This window comes from Trichosurus vulpecula, chromosome 8, assembly GCF_011100635.1.
Source record: "Trichosurus vulpecula isolate mTriVul1 chromosome 8, mTriVul1.pri, whole genome shotgun sequence".
Taxonomy (NCBI): domain Eukaryota; kingdom Metazoa; phylum Chordata; class Mammalia; order Diprotodontia; family Phalangeridae; genus Trichosurus; species Trichosurus vulpecula.
In genome coordinates, this window is record NC_050580.1 from 115,775,797 (window position 1) to 115,789,037 (window position 13,241).

Sequence of the window (13,241 nt, forward strand, 5' to 3'; positions counted from 1 at the left end):
GGTATATTAAAAGTATATAATGGGAATATTAGCTTCTATAATCTAGATATTATACTTACAATATAATCTAAGAACTGAGTTAGCCTATTTTTAGCAGCTATAGCAAAAAGAATTTAATGAATACCCCTTATAATGAGCTTTGATAGGTGTGATTAGAGATGTGGAAGAAATAAAAGACATCATACATCCTTGTGCTTAAAGGAGTTTATAATATAGTTGGCAAGACAAGACAAATACATAAGTAGCAATTGTAGCAAAATGCAAAAATTAAATTAGATTTAAAGGCTTAATTGGGTGGTGCAGATTATGACTGTGATAGGAACTCGAGGGTAGGGGACAGATAAAGGTGTCCTGGAGTAGTTAATAGGCGCTTCATTAAGGAAATCGAACTTAAACTGGGCCTTGAAAAATATATAGAATTTCCTTTGGCCAAGGAATATCACTATTGGGCAACTAATCCCAAGACAAAGGCAAGTTCCCAAAATATTTAGAGCAATACTTTTGGTGGCAGCAAGAATTAGAAACAAAGTGGATGCCTATGGCATAAGAATAGTAGAATATTATTGTGCCATAAGGATGAAGAATTATGAAGAATTCAGAGAAATTTGCGAACATAAATTTATTGTATTTAATTTATATTTATTTGTACTTGTTCTCTTTTTATTTATTCCATGTGTATATATATATATATACACCCATGTATATTCATATGTATATGTATATATTTGTTGTCTCCCTCATTAGGCTGTAAGTTTCTCGCCTGAAGAGATTATTTCATTCTTTGTATTTGTATCCATAGTGCCTACATCATAGTAGGCATTTAATACACGCTTATTCATTGATTGATACTTGTATAAAGTGATACAGAGCAAAGTAAGAAGAAACAGGAGAGTATCAATGAACACAATAATGGAAAGGAAAAATAACACTCAAAGATATCTGAACATAGACCACTAACTGATGAAACCAACCTTCCTCTTCTTTGTAAAGAGGGGACCTCCACCTGACTACAGGTACTTCATGAGGCATATGCTATTCGATATGGTCAAGGTGTCACTTTTGTTTTGCTTAACTGCCCTTTTTGGTTACACTAGTTCTCCCTTCCCTTCCCAACAAATAGCACATGAAACACCAAGGAGATAGGAACACATATAGTGTGTTATAGAAACAAAGTGGCCTTTTAAATCAGTCAATAAACATTTATTAAGCACCAACTCTGTGTCAGGCAACGAGTGCTAAGCATTAGGTATACAAAGAAAGTTAAAAAGAATCCCTGTTCTCAAGTCTAATCAAAAGCATATCAGAATCAAGGCTAACATTGCTAGGGGAAAAACTTTTTAAAAAAGGCATTTCAGATGAAGAATTTAAGGCATTTGAGTGGGTATTCTGCAAGTTCAGAATGAGCCAAACAGTGTGATATGCTAGCCAAAAAAACTATGCAATCTTAGATTGCATTGAGAGGCAGAGTGTCGTTATACTAGGGAGGTTAAGTGTCATTGTACTCTGTTGTGTTCAAACTACATTTGAAATATTATGTTTGGTTCTGGGTACCACATTTTTGAAGAACACTGATAAAAGGGAGAGCAGTAGGGTGATGGGGCCATAAAATTGTGGCATATTAGAATAAGTAAAATAACCGGGGGTATCTATCCTAGAGAAGACTCAGGGGAGACATGATTAGCTATCTTCAAACCTTTAAAGGGCTGCCATGGGCAAAAGAGATTTGACTTCATAAGATCATAGATTTAGAACGACCTTCAGAAGCCTTCTAGTTTCCCCCCCTTATTTTACAGAGTAAGAAACTAAGGCCCAGGGAGGCTAATTAATTTGTTCATCAAAAGGCAGCATCAAAGGCAGGATTTAAACCCAGGTCCTCTTAACTGCAGACCCAGTGTTTCTTCCACAACACTACACTTCCTGGCCCAAAAAAACAATAAGAGTAAGTTTCAGACAGGGAAACTTAGGCTTGTTCAAAGTAAAAACTCCCTAATGATCAGAACTATTCCAAAATGGAATGGAATATTTTGGGAGGTCTTAAAAAAGATTAAATGAGGCGGGAGCCGAGCTCCGAGCCTCCCCGGCCGCCGCCAGACCTCCTCCTCCCTCGCCCGTGCCAGGCGTTGTTGGCAGCGGCAGCCGCGGCTCCCCGGGCTGTGCCGGCGGCTGGACCGGTGAGGGGGCGCGCGCACATGGCGACTCAGGCGCACTCGCTCAGCTACCGCGGCGGCAACTTCTTCCGCCAGTGTCTCGTCTTGTCCACCCTGAGCGGTCACCCCGTGAAGATCTGCAAGATCTGGGCCAAAGAAGACAACGCCGGCCTCCAAGCCAGTCCCACTTTTGCATTCAGTTGGTTGCCCTTTTCACACGATGAGGAAAGACAAGATGTAAGACAGCAGTGAGGAGACCATGAGAAGACTCTGCCCTAGTGAAGGATTTGGAGGCGTGGCATTTACATTGACCTAGGAAGGCTGTAAAGTTGAGACTGGAACCCAGAGAGGAGTGAAGTGACTTTGTCCGAGGTGGCATGGGTAATGGAGGGCAGAAACGGGAGCACTGGAATAGATGTTGCTTGAAGGCAGATCTTGCCACATTTCCTAGCTGGTAGAACTGTCCAGAGAAGGAATGAGCGGCCTCTGGAAGTGTAGCGAGTTCTCCATTACTGGAGCTGTTCAGATTTTGAAGCCAGTTTTGTATGGCTTTTAGATGAAATAACCAATGGTTCTCGAATTGAAATAAATCAAGGAGAGGGGAACTACCTTGTATTATCAGCCTGGGCTCCTGTACCGCGGGTCAGTGGAATATGACTGCAGCGGCCATCGGAGTATCGGGTTTATTACCTGGAGAGCCTTCTTTGCCTGGCCCCCTTTATGAAGCACCCATTCTCCGAGGCATAACCAACGACCGGTCGACCCTTCAGTGGATGTTCTGAAGGCAACAGCCCTCCCTTTACTGAAACAATTTGGAATTGATGGTGAATCGTTTGAGCTTAAGATTGTCCGAAAAGGAATGCCCCCAGGAGGGGGAGGAGAAGTCTTTTTCTCTTGTCCTGTGAGGAAGTTGTTGAAACCCATTCAGCTCACAGACCCTGGCAAAATGAAACGAATCCGAGGAATGGCGTACTCTGTATGGGTATCGCTGCAGATCGCCGATGGCATCGTGGAATCTTCTCGGAGCATCCTTAACAGATTCATTCCTGATAACTATATTTACACAGACCACATGAAAGGAATCAACTCTGGAAAGTCCCCAGGCTTTGGACTCTCACTTGTTGCAGAGACCACCAACGGTACCTTTCTCAGCCCGAAGTTGGCCTCAAACCCCCAGGGCCAGGGAGCAGCAGTGCTCCTGGAAGACCTTGGCAGGAACTGTGCAAAGCTGTTGCTGGAAGAGATTTATACAGGAGGCTGCGTGGACTCCACCAACCAGAGTTTAGTTCTGCTCCTCATGACCCTTGGACAGCAGGATGTTGCCAAAGTCCTGCTAGGACCGCTGTCTTCCTACACGTCAGAATTTTTTGCAACATTTGAAGAGTTTCTTCCAAATCATGTTCAAAATTGAAACTAAGTCATGTGGTGAAGAGCTCAAGGGAGGGGAGAAGGTATTGATGACATGTGTGGGAGTTGGCTTCTCAAACCTCAGCAAGACCGCCAAGTAACATCCCTTCCGCCTTCAAGTCGGACCAGACTAGACTGAAAAGTGGAGACTCCTGAAGACTGCCATATATCTATTTAGGACAAGACAGCCACATACACTAAGGACTTTTTTCTCCCTTTTTCTTTTTTATAGGACATTAAAAATAAAATACATTTAAATAATAATAAAAAAACACTAAAGGACCACTTGCCGGGTATGTTATAGGATAGAGTATTGTTCAGATATGTATTGGCCTAGGAGGTCATTGAGGTCTCTTCTAACACAGAGATTCTGTGATTCTATGAACTATACCACCTAGATTTGATAAAGTAAATTCTTTGTGGATATAGATCCCCTCCCCCTGAATTAGAAAATAGATAGGATACTAGAGTCAGAATGATCTGGATTCAAATTGTGCCTTAGGCACTTGCTAGCTATATAACTTGGGCAGCTCCCTTGCCTTCTTTGGCCTCCATTTCATCTATTGGACTCAAAGGTCTTTTCCAGCTCTAAGTCTATAATCCTATATCTTTTATCTCCTAAAATACTAGCTCCTTGAGGGTAAAGACCATTGACTTTTTAAAAAACCCTTACAGCTCCTAGCACTTAAATCTTTGTTGAATGAATGGGCTGAAATCTGTATGAAAGACACACTACTGAAAGCTCATGGATCTGTGCAGAGGATTCCTCTGTCCTGGACTCACACATTTAATTAACAAGTCGACGTCCATTTAAACCTAAAGTGTCTTGCTTTAGGAGTAGTCTCAGAAAAGCCTTACATAAAGTTACACTGATAAACTGGAGAGAGCCTTCTGAGCAGGGTGACCAAGATGGTGAAATTGCCTTGAGATTGTGGTATCTTAGGATGGGCAAAGGAACTGGGGATGGCTGCACATGGTTTAACAATCTGCCTGTGCTAAATCAAGACTATCAGTTTCTATCTTTTGCTTAATCTATTGCTACTACTTTGCACTTTACTGCTTGGGACTGCCTTGGGTTCCACCTAATCACTTATTGTCTTGAACCCTGCTGGACCATCTGAGTTCCCCTTTACCTGATCATGTTATAACCCCTGCTTCAGCCACTAGGACAACTGGTTATTCTCTCCTGCACAGATCAGGGAGTTAATGCTTAAGAGTAGCTGGAAGTAGTTATATGAGGGTAAGTGAAAGCCAGAAAATACACTCTTATCCCATTATCAACTCACTCTCTCTTACCCAGTCTTCACAAACTACCACTCTCCTATCTCCTTGTCCAGACTCTCATTTCTACTAGTCCACATACCCTCACTTATCTACCATATTTATCTTTTCATTGAGATCTTTGTGTAAGGAGACATCCCTGGTATATGACAAATCTAGGGAAACTCACCCCAAGCTCTATGTTCTTGGGAGTCCTGTATTATGATAGAGATTAAATATAGCAAGCTACAGAAACTACAGGGTGAGGGTAGGGAGAGAAGAAGGTGATGTGGACAAATGGATAGAACGATGTGAGGCACTCAATCAGCATGTAAAAAGAGGGGGAAGAGATGAGAGTTGGCAATTTGGTAATAACATCTCTTTCCTTTCTTCTATATGTACCCTTCAGGCTGACCACTACTCCTCCATTATATCTCTTCCCTTAAAAAGTCTTTTCAAACTACCTTCCATGCTCATTTTAACTAAATTTTATTTGAGGCAGCTAGAAGGTCCAGTGGATAGAGTGCTGGGCCTGCAGTCAGGAAGACCTGAGTTCAAATATGGCCTCGGATTCTAACTAGCTCTCTCACCCCAGGTAAGTCAATTAGCCTCTGTTTGCCTCAGTTTCCTTATCTATAAAACAGAAATAATAGCACCTACTTCCCAGGGCTATTGTGAGGATCACATGAGAAAATAATTGTAAAGCGCTTAGCATACCACTTGGTACTTAGTATATATATAAAAATGGCAAGGAGAAGGAAACAGAGAGTGACTTGTCCTATGTCTTATCTCCCATCCAATGGTTTGCCTGTATCTATTTGTTTGTTGTATCTCTCTAAATGTCCACATATATGCTTGTGTACCTATGTTCATATTAGAAGTCATTTTCCCAACATGTATGACTTGCAATACAGAGTTGTAAGCTACCTCTGAATTCCTAAATATTGCTGCATCTAATCAAGTGCTTATTAGCAAAGGGTTTGTAGAAAGTGGAATGAAAAGGTCAGCATCTCCTTAAGAAGATGAGAATCACCAACGCAGTACAAAGCCCCTAACCAATATGAGGCTTACAAAGCAGCGGCAGTATCTGGAGGGGCTATGTGATTCTGAGAAATAGCCTTATCAAAGGTGTCATATTCAGATTCTCAAAGAATTCTTTTATCATCTTTATCCTCCAACTCTACTGAGCTTTATCTAGGGAGACAAGATCAACGAGATTCTGGATCTTGGCCAATCCAGCAGCACTAAAGTGATGCTCATCACAGTACAGCTCCATAGGGTTTGACCTATATAGGAAATGGATCTGTCCAAAGAGCTTTCCTATGCTGAACTGAAGTGGGGCAACCATAAATGTGGGCAGAAGAAATGTTTCAAGGATGTATTGAAAAGCAAAGTGATCTAGCAGTGTACATTTGGGAAGAAAAAGCAACAAAGATCCAGCTTAGTGTATGGCATTCAAGGATGGGGCAATCATACTTAAGGAAAAAATTCAAGTCATCTGTGAGTCTAAGAAGCAAAATTCAAACAATAATGAGCTGTGTAAGCAAGGGCTGCTGGGGAGGGCTGAAAGTTGTGTGTGCTTAAAAAAAGGTGTGATAATAATTTCTGGCAAATGTAGCCAGGATTTATTATAAAAAGCATTCTGATTGCTACTAAATTTGGATGCAGAAGGATTCCTGAAATACTTAATTCATTTTTAATGGAGGCAAAAACTTTACTTCCTGTTCTGGATAGTGGAGCAAGTTCATATTTCATTTAGCAAGGAAAGTGACATATTTCGTTAGAGCATCATTTCCTATCTAATGCCCTCTTAAAAGGCTGAACTAGATGATCTCAAAGACCTCTTCCAGCTCTAAAATTCTATGATTCTACTGTATTAAGGGAAGTGAGAGGTGAGGAATAAAAATACTAACAGCTGACATTTACTGAGCACATTAAAGTTTACAAAATGCTTCCTGTACAGTATTTCATTTGATTATCATAACAATCCTATGAGGTAAGCATTTCAGGCAAATGCTCTAGGATAATTTTGCTAGTGTATGAAAGAGGAAACTGTGATAGATAAGCAGTTTGAAATTTCCCAAAAGCCCATCATTAGCAGCTGTCTTCAAAGCTGTCTTATCCTTGAGGGTCTACCAGGCAAAGAGTGAGATGGTACCATCACAGAACACCAGCTTCAGGTTTGCAAGGTCTGGGCAAGGCTTCCTTCTCTCAAGACAAGAATTTAGAATGTGCAGGAGTGGTAGAATCAAGAAGCTAATTATGAAGCTAAACTTCATAATTCACCCCTGCCGTCATTTATCATTTTCACTGGTTTTCCTATAGTTATAAGCAGTTAGACAACAACAAAACCCTTAGAAAAATTTATAAAGGACTATTTGCTTGTTCTAGAGATGGAAGGGGAGATGCTAACAGGTTGTATCTTGTCCTGGGCCAGGAAGTAGAGTAACTCCTGTATGAGAATGGGATAGTTTTACCCTGGAGAAGTAGGCTAGCTGACTCCAGTCTTTGGGGTTTGAAGAAAAGACAAGTGAGATATCTGGAACTATGGCAGGACCAGAGGTGCACACAGGATGTATGCGCACTGGCAGAAGGTCCCAATGTTATCACTAATATCTAGCTGAAAAAGCAATGCCATTCAATACCAAAGACATTCCCATCTCAAGACTGAGATGTTTATTGTTTCAAATGTCTACTCTAATGGAAAGGCATTGTTTTCTATTTTGATCAAATTGATTTTGATAGCGTGTTTAGCTGTAGCTCCTTCATCAATAATATTTCATTGATTAAAAACAAAAGTTGTAATCTCATAAGACACTCATTTTTAAAGAATATGGTATTTTTGTTGACTTACGTTTCATGGGTGCCAAAAAAGAAGATTGGGTACTTATTTGCTGGAGGCTTCACAGCTCCCTCTGGGAGTTCATCAATCTGTTAAGGATAAAATTACATAGGGTTGTTATCAAACATTCAGATAAATCATGTAAATCAGGTGAATCTTATAAAGGGATGACTACAATTGCCAAGCACTGCTCTTTCTGTAACTAATTTCAAAGCAGTGACTGTTCTACTGCATGTAGACTCTCTAAGAGTTTGTTGTTGTTGCCATTCAATTATATGCCAGAGGAAGAGTAAACAGGTCACTGCACTGAGAAGCTAGAAATATAGTGTCACAATTTGATTCTAAGTCACATGTTGGAAATTTCAAATTACATATTGTCATCGAGATAGATCACTTAGCATATCCAGCTCAGTGATTCCTGAACTTTTAAAATGCCACCATTCACTCAGGTTCCATATCAACTCTCTATAAATAACCTAAGCATTTAATTAAGCCTCTTCCCCAAACAAGTATTCTAAAGAGGTGTTAATGAGTGAATTATTTTTAAAATTCACTAATTCAGAAGAAAGGAGAAGAGAAGATAGTTTGAATAAATGAAAAATAGTAATTTAGAATATTTGCAAAGACTTATAATTTAAATACTTTCAATTGTATTACTATCACCAATCCCAAACTCGGCATGGCATAGCAGAGACAGAGCTGTCATTGGAGTCATAAAGAAGAGCTGGGTTCAAATCCCACCTCTGCCACTCTGGCTGGGTCACCCTGGACAAATCACTCAACTCTCAGGAAACTCTCTAACATTCTAAGTTAAAAAACAGTTATTGATCTTCAATGTTAGATGTAAGGAAATCCAAAACAGGTGCTCCCTACATCGATGAAGTCACATATCTGAACTAACCTCCCTGTCAAATCCCAAAACTTAATCCAACAAAATGTTGTCAATGGTCTTGCGTAATCTGTGTTACTGAGTAGATAAGAAACACTTGTACATAATAGTTTTATGCAACCAATGCTAGAGCTTTTAATGAAATGCTTAAAATATTTGGCTTTCTTCAGTAAGTTATGTGACCACACAAAATCTTATTTACATTACTAATTTGCTTACAAACTCCTTTCTTCGTAGATGACAGAAAGATGACCTTGGGCAAGTCACCTCATTTCTCTGGGCCTCACTTTCTTTACCTATGAAATGAGGACGTTAAAATGAAATCCTCTAAGATGCCTTCCAGTTCTTAATCGATGATCCTATACCTTGAAATATAAGAGGGGTTTTCCATATGGTAGGGAACAAAATATCTTGGTCAGAACAAGATGTTTCCTACCTATTCAGATTATAAGGGAGACCTAAGCTAGGTCTATTCTACCCAAAACTGGAATCTGATTATCTTATAAAATTCATGCTACCTAACATCAGCTAGGTCTTCATTTAACAACCCTTCTATGACTCCATGATTAATTGTCATCCTTTCCTAATGGTTATTGCAACTATCCTCTCTCCTAGAATCCCTTATTCCAACAACTATTTGTTAGGTGACCTTGACTCAAGCTTTCATCCTAGGTTTCTCCTCCATTTTATAGCCAAACTCTTCTCACTTTGCAGACCTTGCATGTCTTCTAACTTCATCACTTAACTGAAACTGCTGTCTCTAAGGTTAACAAAATTCTCTTAATGGCCCATTCAAACAGCTTCTTCTTAGTCTTCATCCTTCTTAACCTAGCTAAAGAATTTGACACTTATTTCTCAATACTCTTTCCTTCCTGAGTTCTTGTAACACCTTTCTCCTGATTCTTTTGGAATCTTTTTCTTCCTAAAGGCTAACTAAACTCAAATGTCATTTCCTTCACAAATTCTATCCTGATCTCCAATAGCTAGTATCCTCTCCCCACCAAAATTACTTTGCATTTATTTTGTATATATTTTGCATTTTTTATTTGTGTTCCTGTTATTCATTCCAACATAGAATGAAAGTTCCTTGAGGGAAGAGATTGTTTTGTTTTTGCCTTTTTATCCCCAGCACCTAGCACATGGTGAGCACTTAATAAAGTGCTTGATTGATTTATTGAGAAAATTGAAGTCATCCACTATGAATTCTTTCATCTTCCTTACCCTACACCTCAAAATTCTCCTCTATTTATCTCCATATGTTCTTTCTTTCTTTACTCTGGTCTCTAAAGAAGAGGTATCCTTTCTCCTTGTCAAGGCCAACCCCTTTGAATTGTACCCTTGATCCTATCCCTTCTCATCTCTGACAGGAACTTGACCCAGTAACCATTACCTCCCTCTACATTGATCATAATTTTCTCTTTCAGTGTCAATTCCTTCCTTTCTACTAGCTCCTTCCTTGCTACCTATAAACACACACATATCTCCTCCATCTTTTAAAAACCCGTTCACTTCAGCCTGCATTTCTTTCTAGCTTTCTTCTTATATCTCACCTTTATTTTTCTGCCACATTCCCAGAAAGAGTTGTCTTTTTTTTTTGCTTTCACCTCTTCACCAGACATTCATTTCTCAAACACTCACAACCAGGATTTTTTCCCTCACTGCTCTACTGAAAACTGCTCTCTTCAAAGTAAACTAATGATTTCTTACTGCTAAATTCAATGGTCTTTTCTCAAGTGCCATTTTCCTTTACTTCTTTGCAGCCTTTGACAAGCCCCTCAGCCTGGATTCTCTCTCCCTCTTCAGCATCTATAACATCTTTCTTATTTCTCCTCCTAGCTACTGCATCACTCACTCCTTTGCAGTCTTTGCTAGTTCATCATTGATTTCCTGCTCCATAAGCAAGGCTATGCTTCAAGGGACCCTCCTGTCTCTCTTCTCAATTTGTGCCTCCTTAGGAATCTTATTAGTTCCTATAGATTTATCATGACTGCTTGACTGACTGTCATTTGGATTCTGGATCTTGAGCACCTACTACCTTGTATGGTACACATTAGCAGATGCTTAATAAGTGCTTGTGGCATTGAACTGAATCGCTACACAGATAATTACACATATACACACACAAACCCACACATACATATCACATACATATCTCTAGCCATAATCTCTCTATTGGCTTCTCTTCCTGATACATATCTCTACCTGAATGTTCTATTGGTAAATTTAACATATTCCTTCAGAAGGGAAGCAGCATGATACAGTGGAAAGAACACTGGCTCTGGCAGCAGAAGACCTTGGGTCAAAACTCACCTTTGATGCTTATTACCTGTGTCACCACAAATAACTCACTTAATCTCCTTGATTCTCAGTTTCCTCAGATATAAAATGAGAGACTGGTCTTAATGGCCTCTAAGGCCCCCTCTAGCTCTAAGTCCTTAAGACTATAATCCTTGTCCAAAGAGAATTTATCATACTACTTCCCCAAACCACTCCTTCTCCAAAGTGCCATATTTCTATTAGGGATAACACCAGCTTTATAGTCACCCAGATTTGTAAGCTTAGAGTCATCTTTGACTTTTCACTTTCCTTCATCCCAAAACCCAATCACTGTTTAAGTATTTTTGAGTCTACCTCTATTACATTTCCTCCCATTGATTTCCTTCATTCTTCTTCTATTCATACAAGCACCACTTGAATTCCAGCCCTCATTACCTTTTACCAGGACTATTTTAATACCAACCTAATTGACAGCCCTGCTTCTACTCCTTCCTTCAACCTTGAATTGTGAAGTTTGCCATAACCAGTCTGACCTGATTCACCTTGCTTTCTGCTGCTTGCTCTCATACACATGTTTCCCTTAGCTCCTTTTCTGCTTCTAGCTCTCGGAATAGTAATCAAGTTAATTTTGCCATTCCTGGAAAGGATATATTAATCAATTGCCCTATGGCTCCAGTCACCAACCCCATGACTTCACAGTCCAAAACATTCCTCCCTTGTCACCAGTCTTCTGTATGTGTTGTCTTCCTTATTAGAACATAAGTTCCTTGAGGTCAGAAATAATCTTGCTTTTTGTACTTACAAAATTATTTTGTGTCTGTATACCTAGTACTTACCATAGTGTTTGACACATAATAAGTGCTTAATAAATGCTTTTTCATTCAGTCAGTCATTTACTCATTCACTCATCTCCCAAAATAATCTTCACAAGGCACAGGCTTAATAATGTTATTATTTCCCTGCTCAAAAATGTTTAATGGTTTCTATTGCCTCCAGGATAAAATACAAATCCTTTAGTGTTGGTCTAAGGTTCTATCCTGAATCCTAATGATCAGCAGGTATAACATGAATTGGTGGGGAAAAGTGCAGTAATTCAGCAAATTCCCACTCAGGGGACTCAAAACTTTGGATCATAAATCATACCTTTAGAGTTAAAAGGGATCTTAGAGGCCATTGAATCCACCTGCTCATTTTACGGATGAGGAAAGTAAGGCTGAGAGAGGTTCAGTGATTTGCCCAAGATCACATAGTCTGTAAGAATGTTAAGCAAAATTTGAACTCAGGTTTTCCTGAATTTCAAACCTAGCTGGCTCTTAGGAGATCCAATATCTGATAAAGACATACATAAAGTGATCCAGTCAAGGGTAAGTGCAATAGTAACTAAGTTAAAAGTTAAAGTTGTATGTCACAGCCAATAATTAATTATCCAGGGAATAATTTTATTTATAGATTAGTTTATTTTTTCTCCTGCTTAGTTCCCTTACCCCTTTGATAATTTATCCATGTTATCACCCCCATTAAAATGTGTGCAGAGGCAAGTAGGGGGCAGATAGCTGGCACAGTGGACAGAGTGCTGGATCTGGAGTCAGGAAGATTCATCTTCCTGAATTTGAATCTAGCCTTAGACATTTACTTGCCGTATGACCCCGGGCAAGTCATTTAACACAGTTTGCCTCGGTTTTTCATCTGTAAAATGAGCTAGAGAAGGAAATGGCAAAGCACTGCAATATCTTAGCCAACAAAACGTCAAATGGGATCATGAAGAGTCGTCACAACCGAACAACAAAGAGGCCACAAAGAGCAGAGATAAAAATTCAAACCCATCTATTTTCGTATTTGTTAAAGGTGGCTTATAAAAAAGATTTGAGCAGGAGTTTGAAATCAATGGCTAAAATATTAGAATCTCTCTTCAATTACTCATAGTCACTTCCTATTGCTATAATACATGCACTTGACTCTTCAGATAACTATATAGCCTTCATGTCTCTTAAAAGGTTATTTTTACCAAGAATATAATTCTTAGAGGTTAGAAATCACCACACTAGCTAGTAACTTTGTGTTTATTTAAAGCCTATAAAAGAGCAGGGCTCAATACTAAGTATTATAGGATACTTTAAAGTTTAGATTAGTAATAGTTAGACAATGTCTGCACTAATCTTTTACTCTACTGATAAAGGAAACAAATTTTAAATGACAAGATAAAATTTCCATTAAAATATACTACACAGAAAGTTTTCTGAACAAAGCATTCTGATTAATTTGAGGCAAACACAAATTCAGCCTTGAAGTGATTTCTACATAAAAGAAAAAAGGCCTAAAATTTCTGATTTTGTCACCTGCAATTATTTTACTGACATTTCCTAACCAATAATAATTGTTTTATTTTTTAAACAAGAATGATAAATGAGGTCAGAACAGT

At 39.1% G+C, this 13,241-nt stretch overlaps 1 protein-coding gene and 1 pseudogene across 1 annotated transcript in view; one reads left to right on the forward strand and one right to left on the reverse strand.

The window, feature by feature from the left end:
- HDGFL3 (HDGF like 3) overlaps positions 1-13,241 on the reverse strand; it is an 84,749-nt gene that overhangs the window by 23,457 nt on the left and 48,051 nt on the right. The window contains exon 2 of the mRNA XM_036737144.1: positions 7,669-7,745. Within this exon, the coding sequence (XP_036593039.1) occupies positions 7,669-7,745 (77 nt within the window). The remainder of the gene's footprint in view (positions 1-7,668; positions 7,746-13,241) is intronic.
- LOC118830218 lies at positions 2,190-3,655 on the forward strand (annotated as a pseudogene).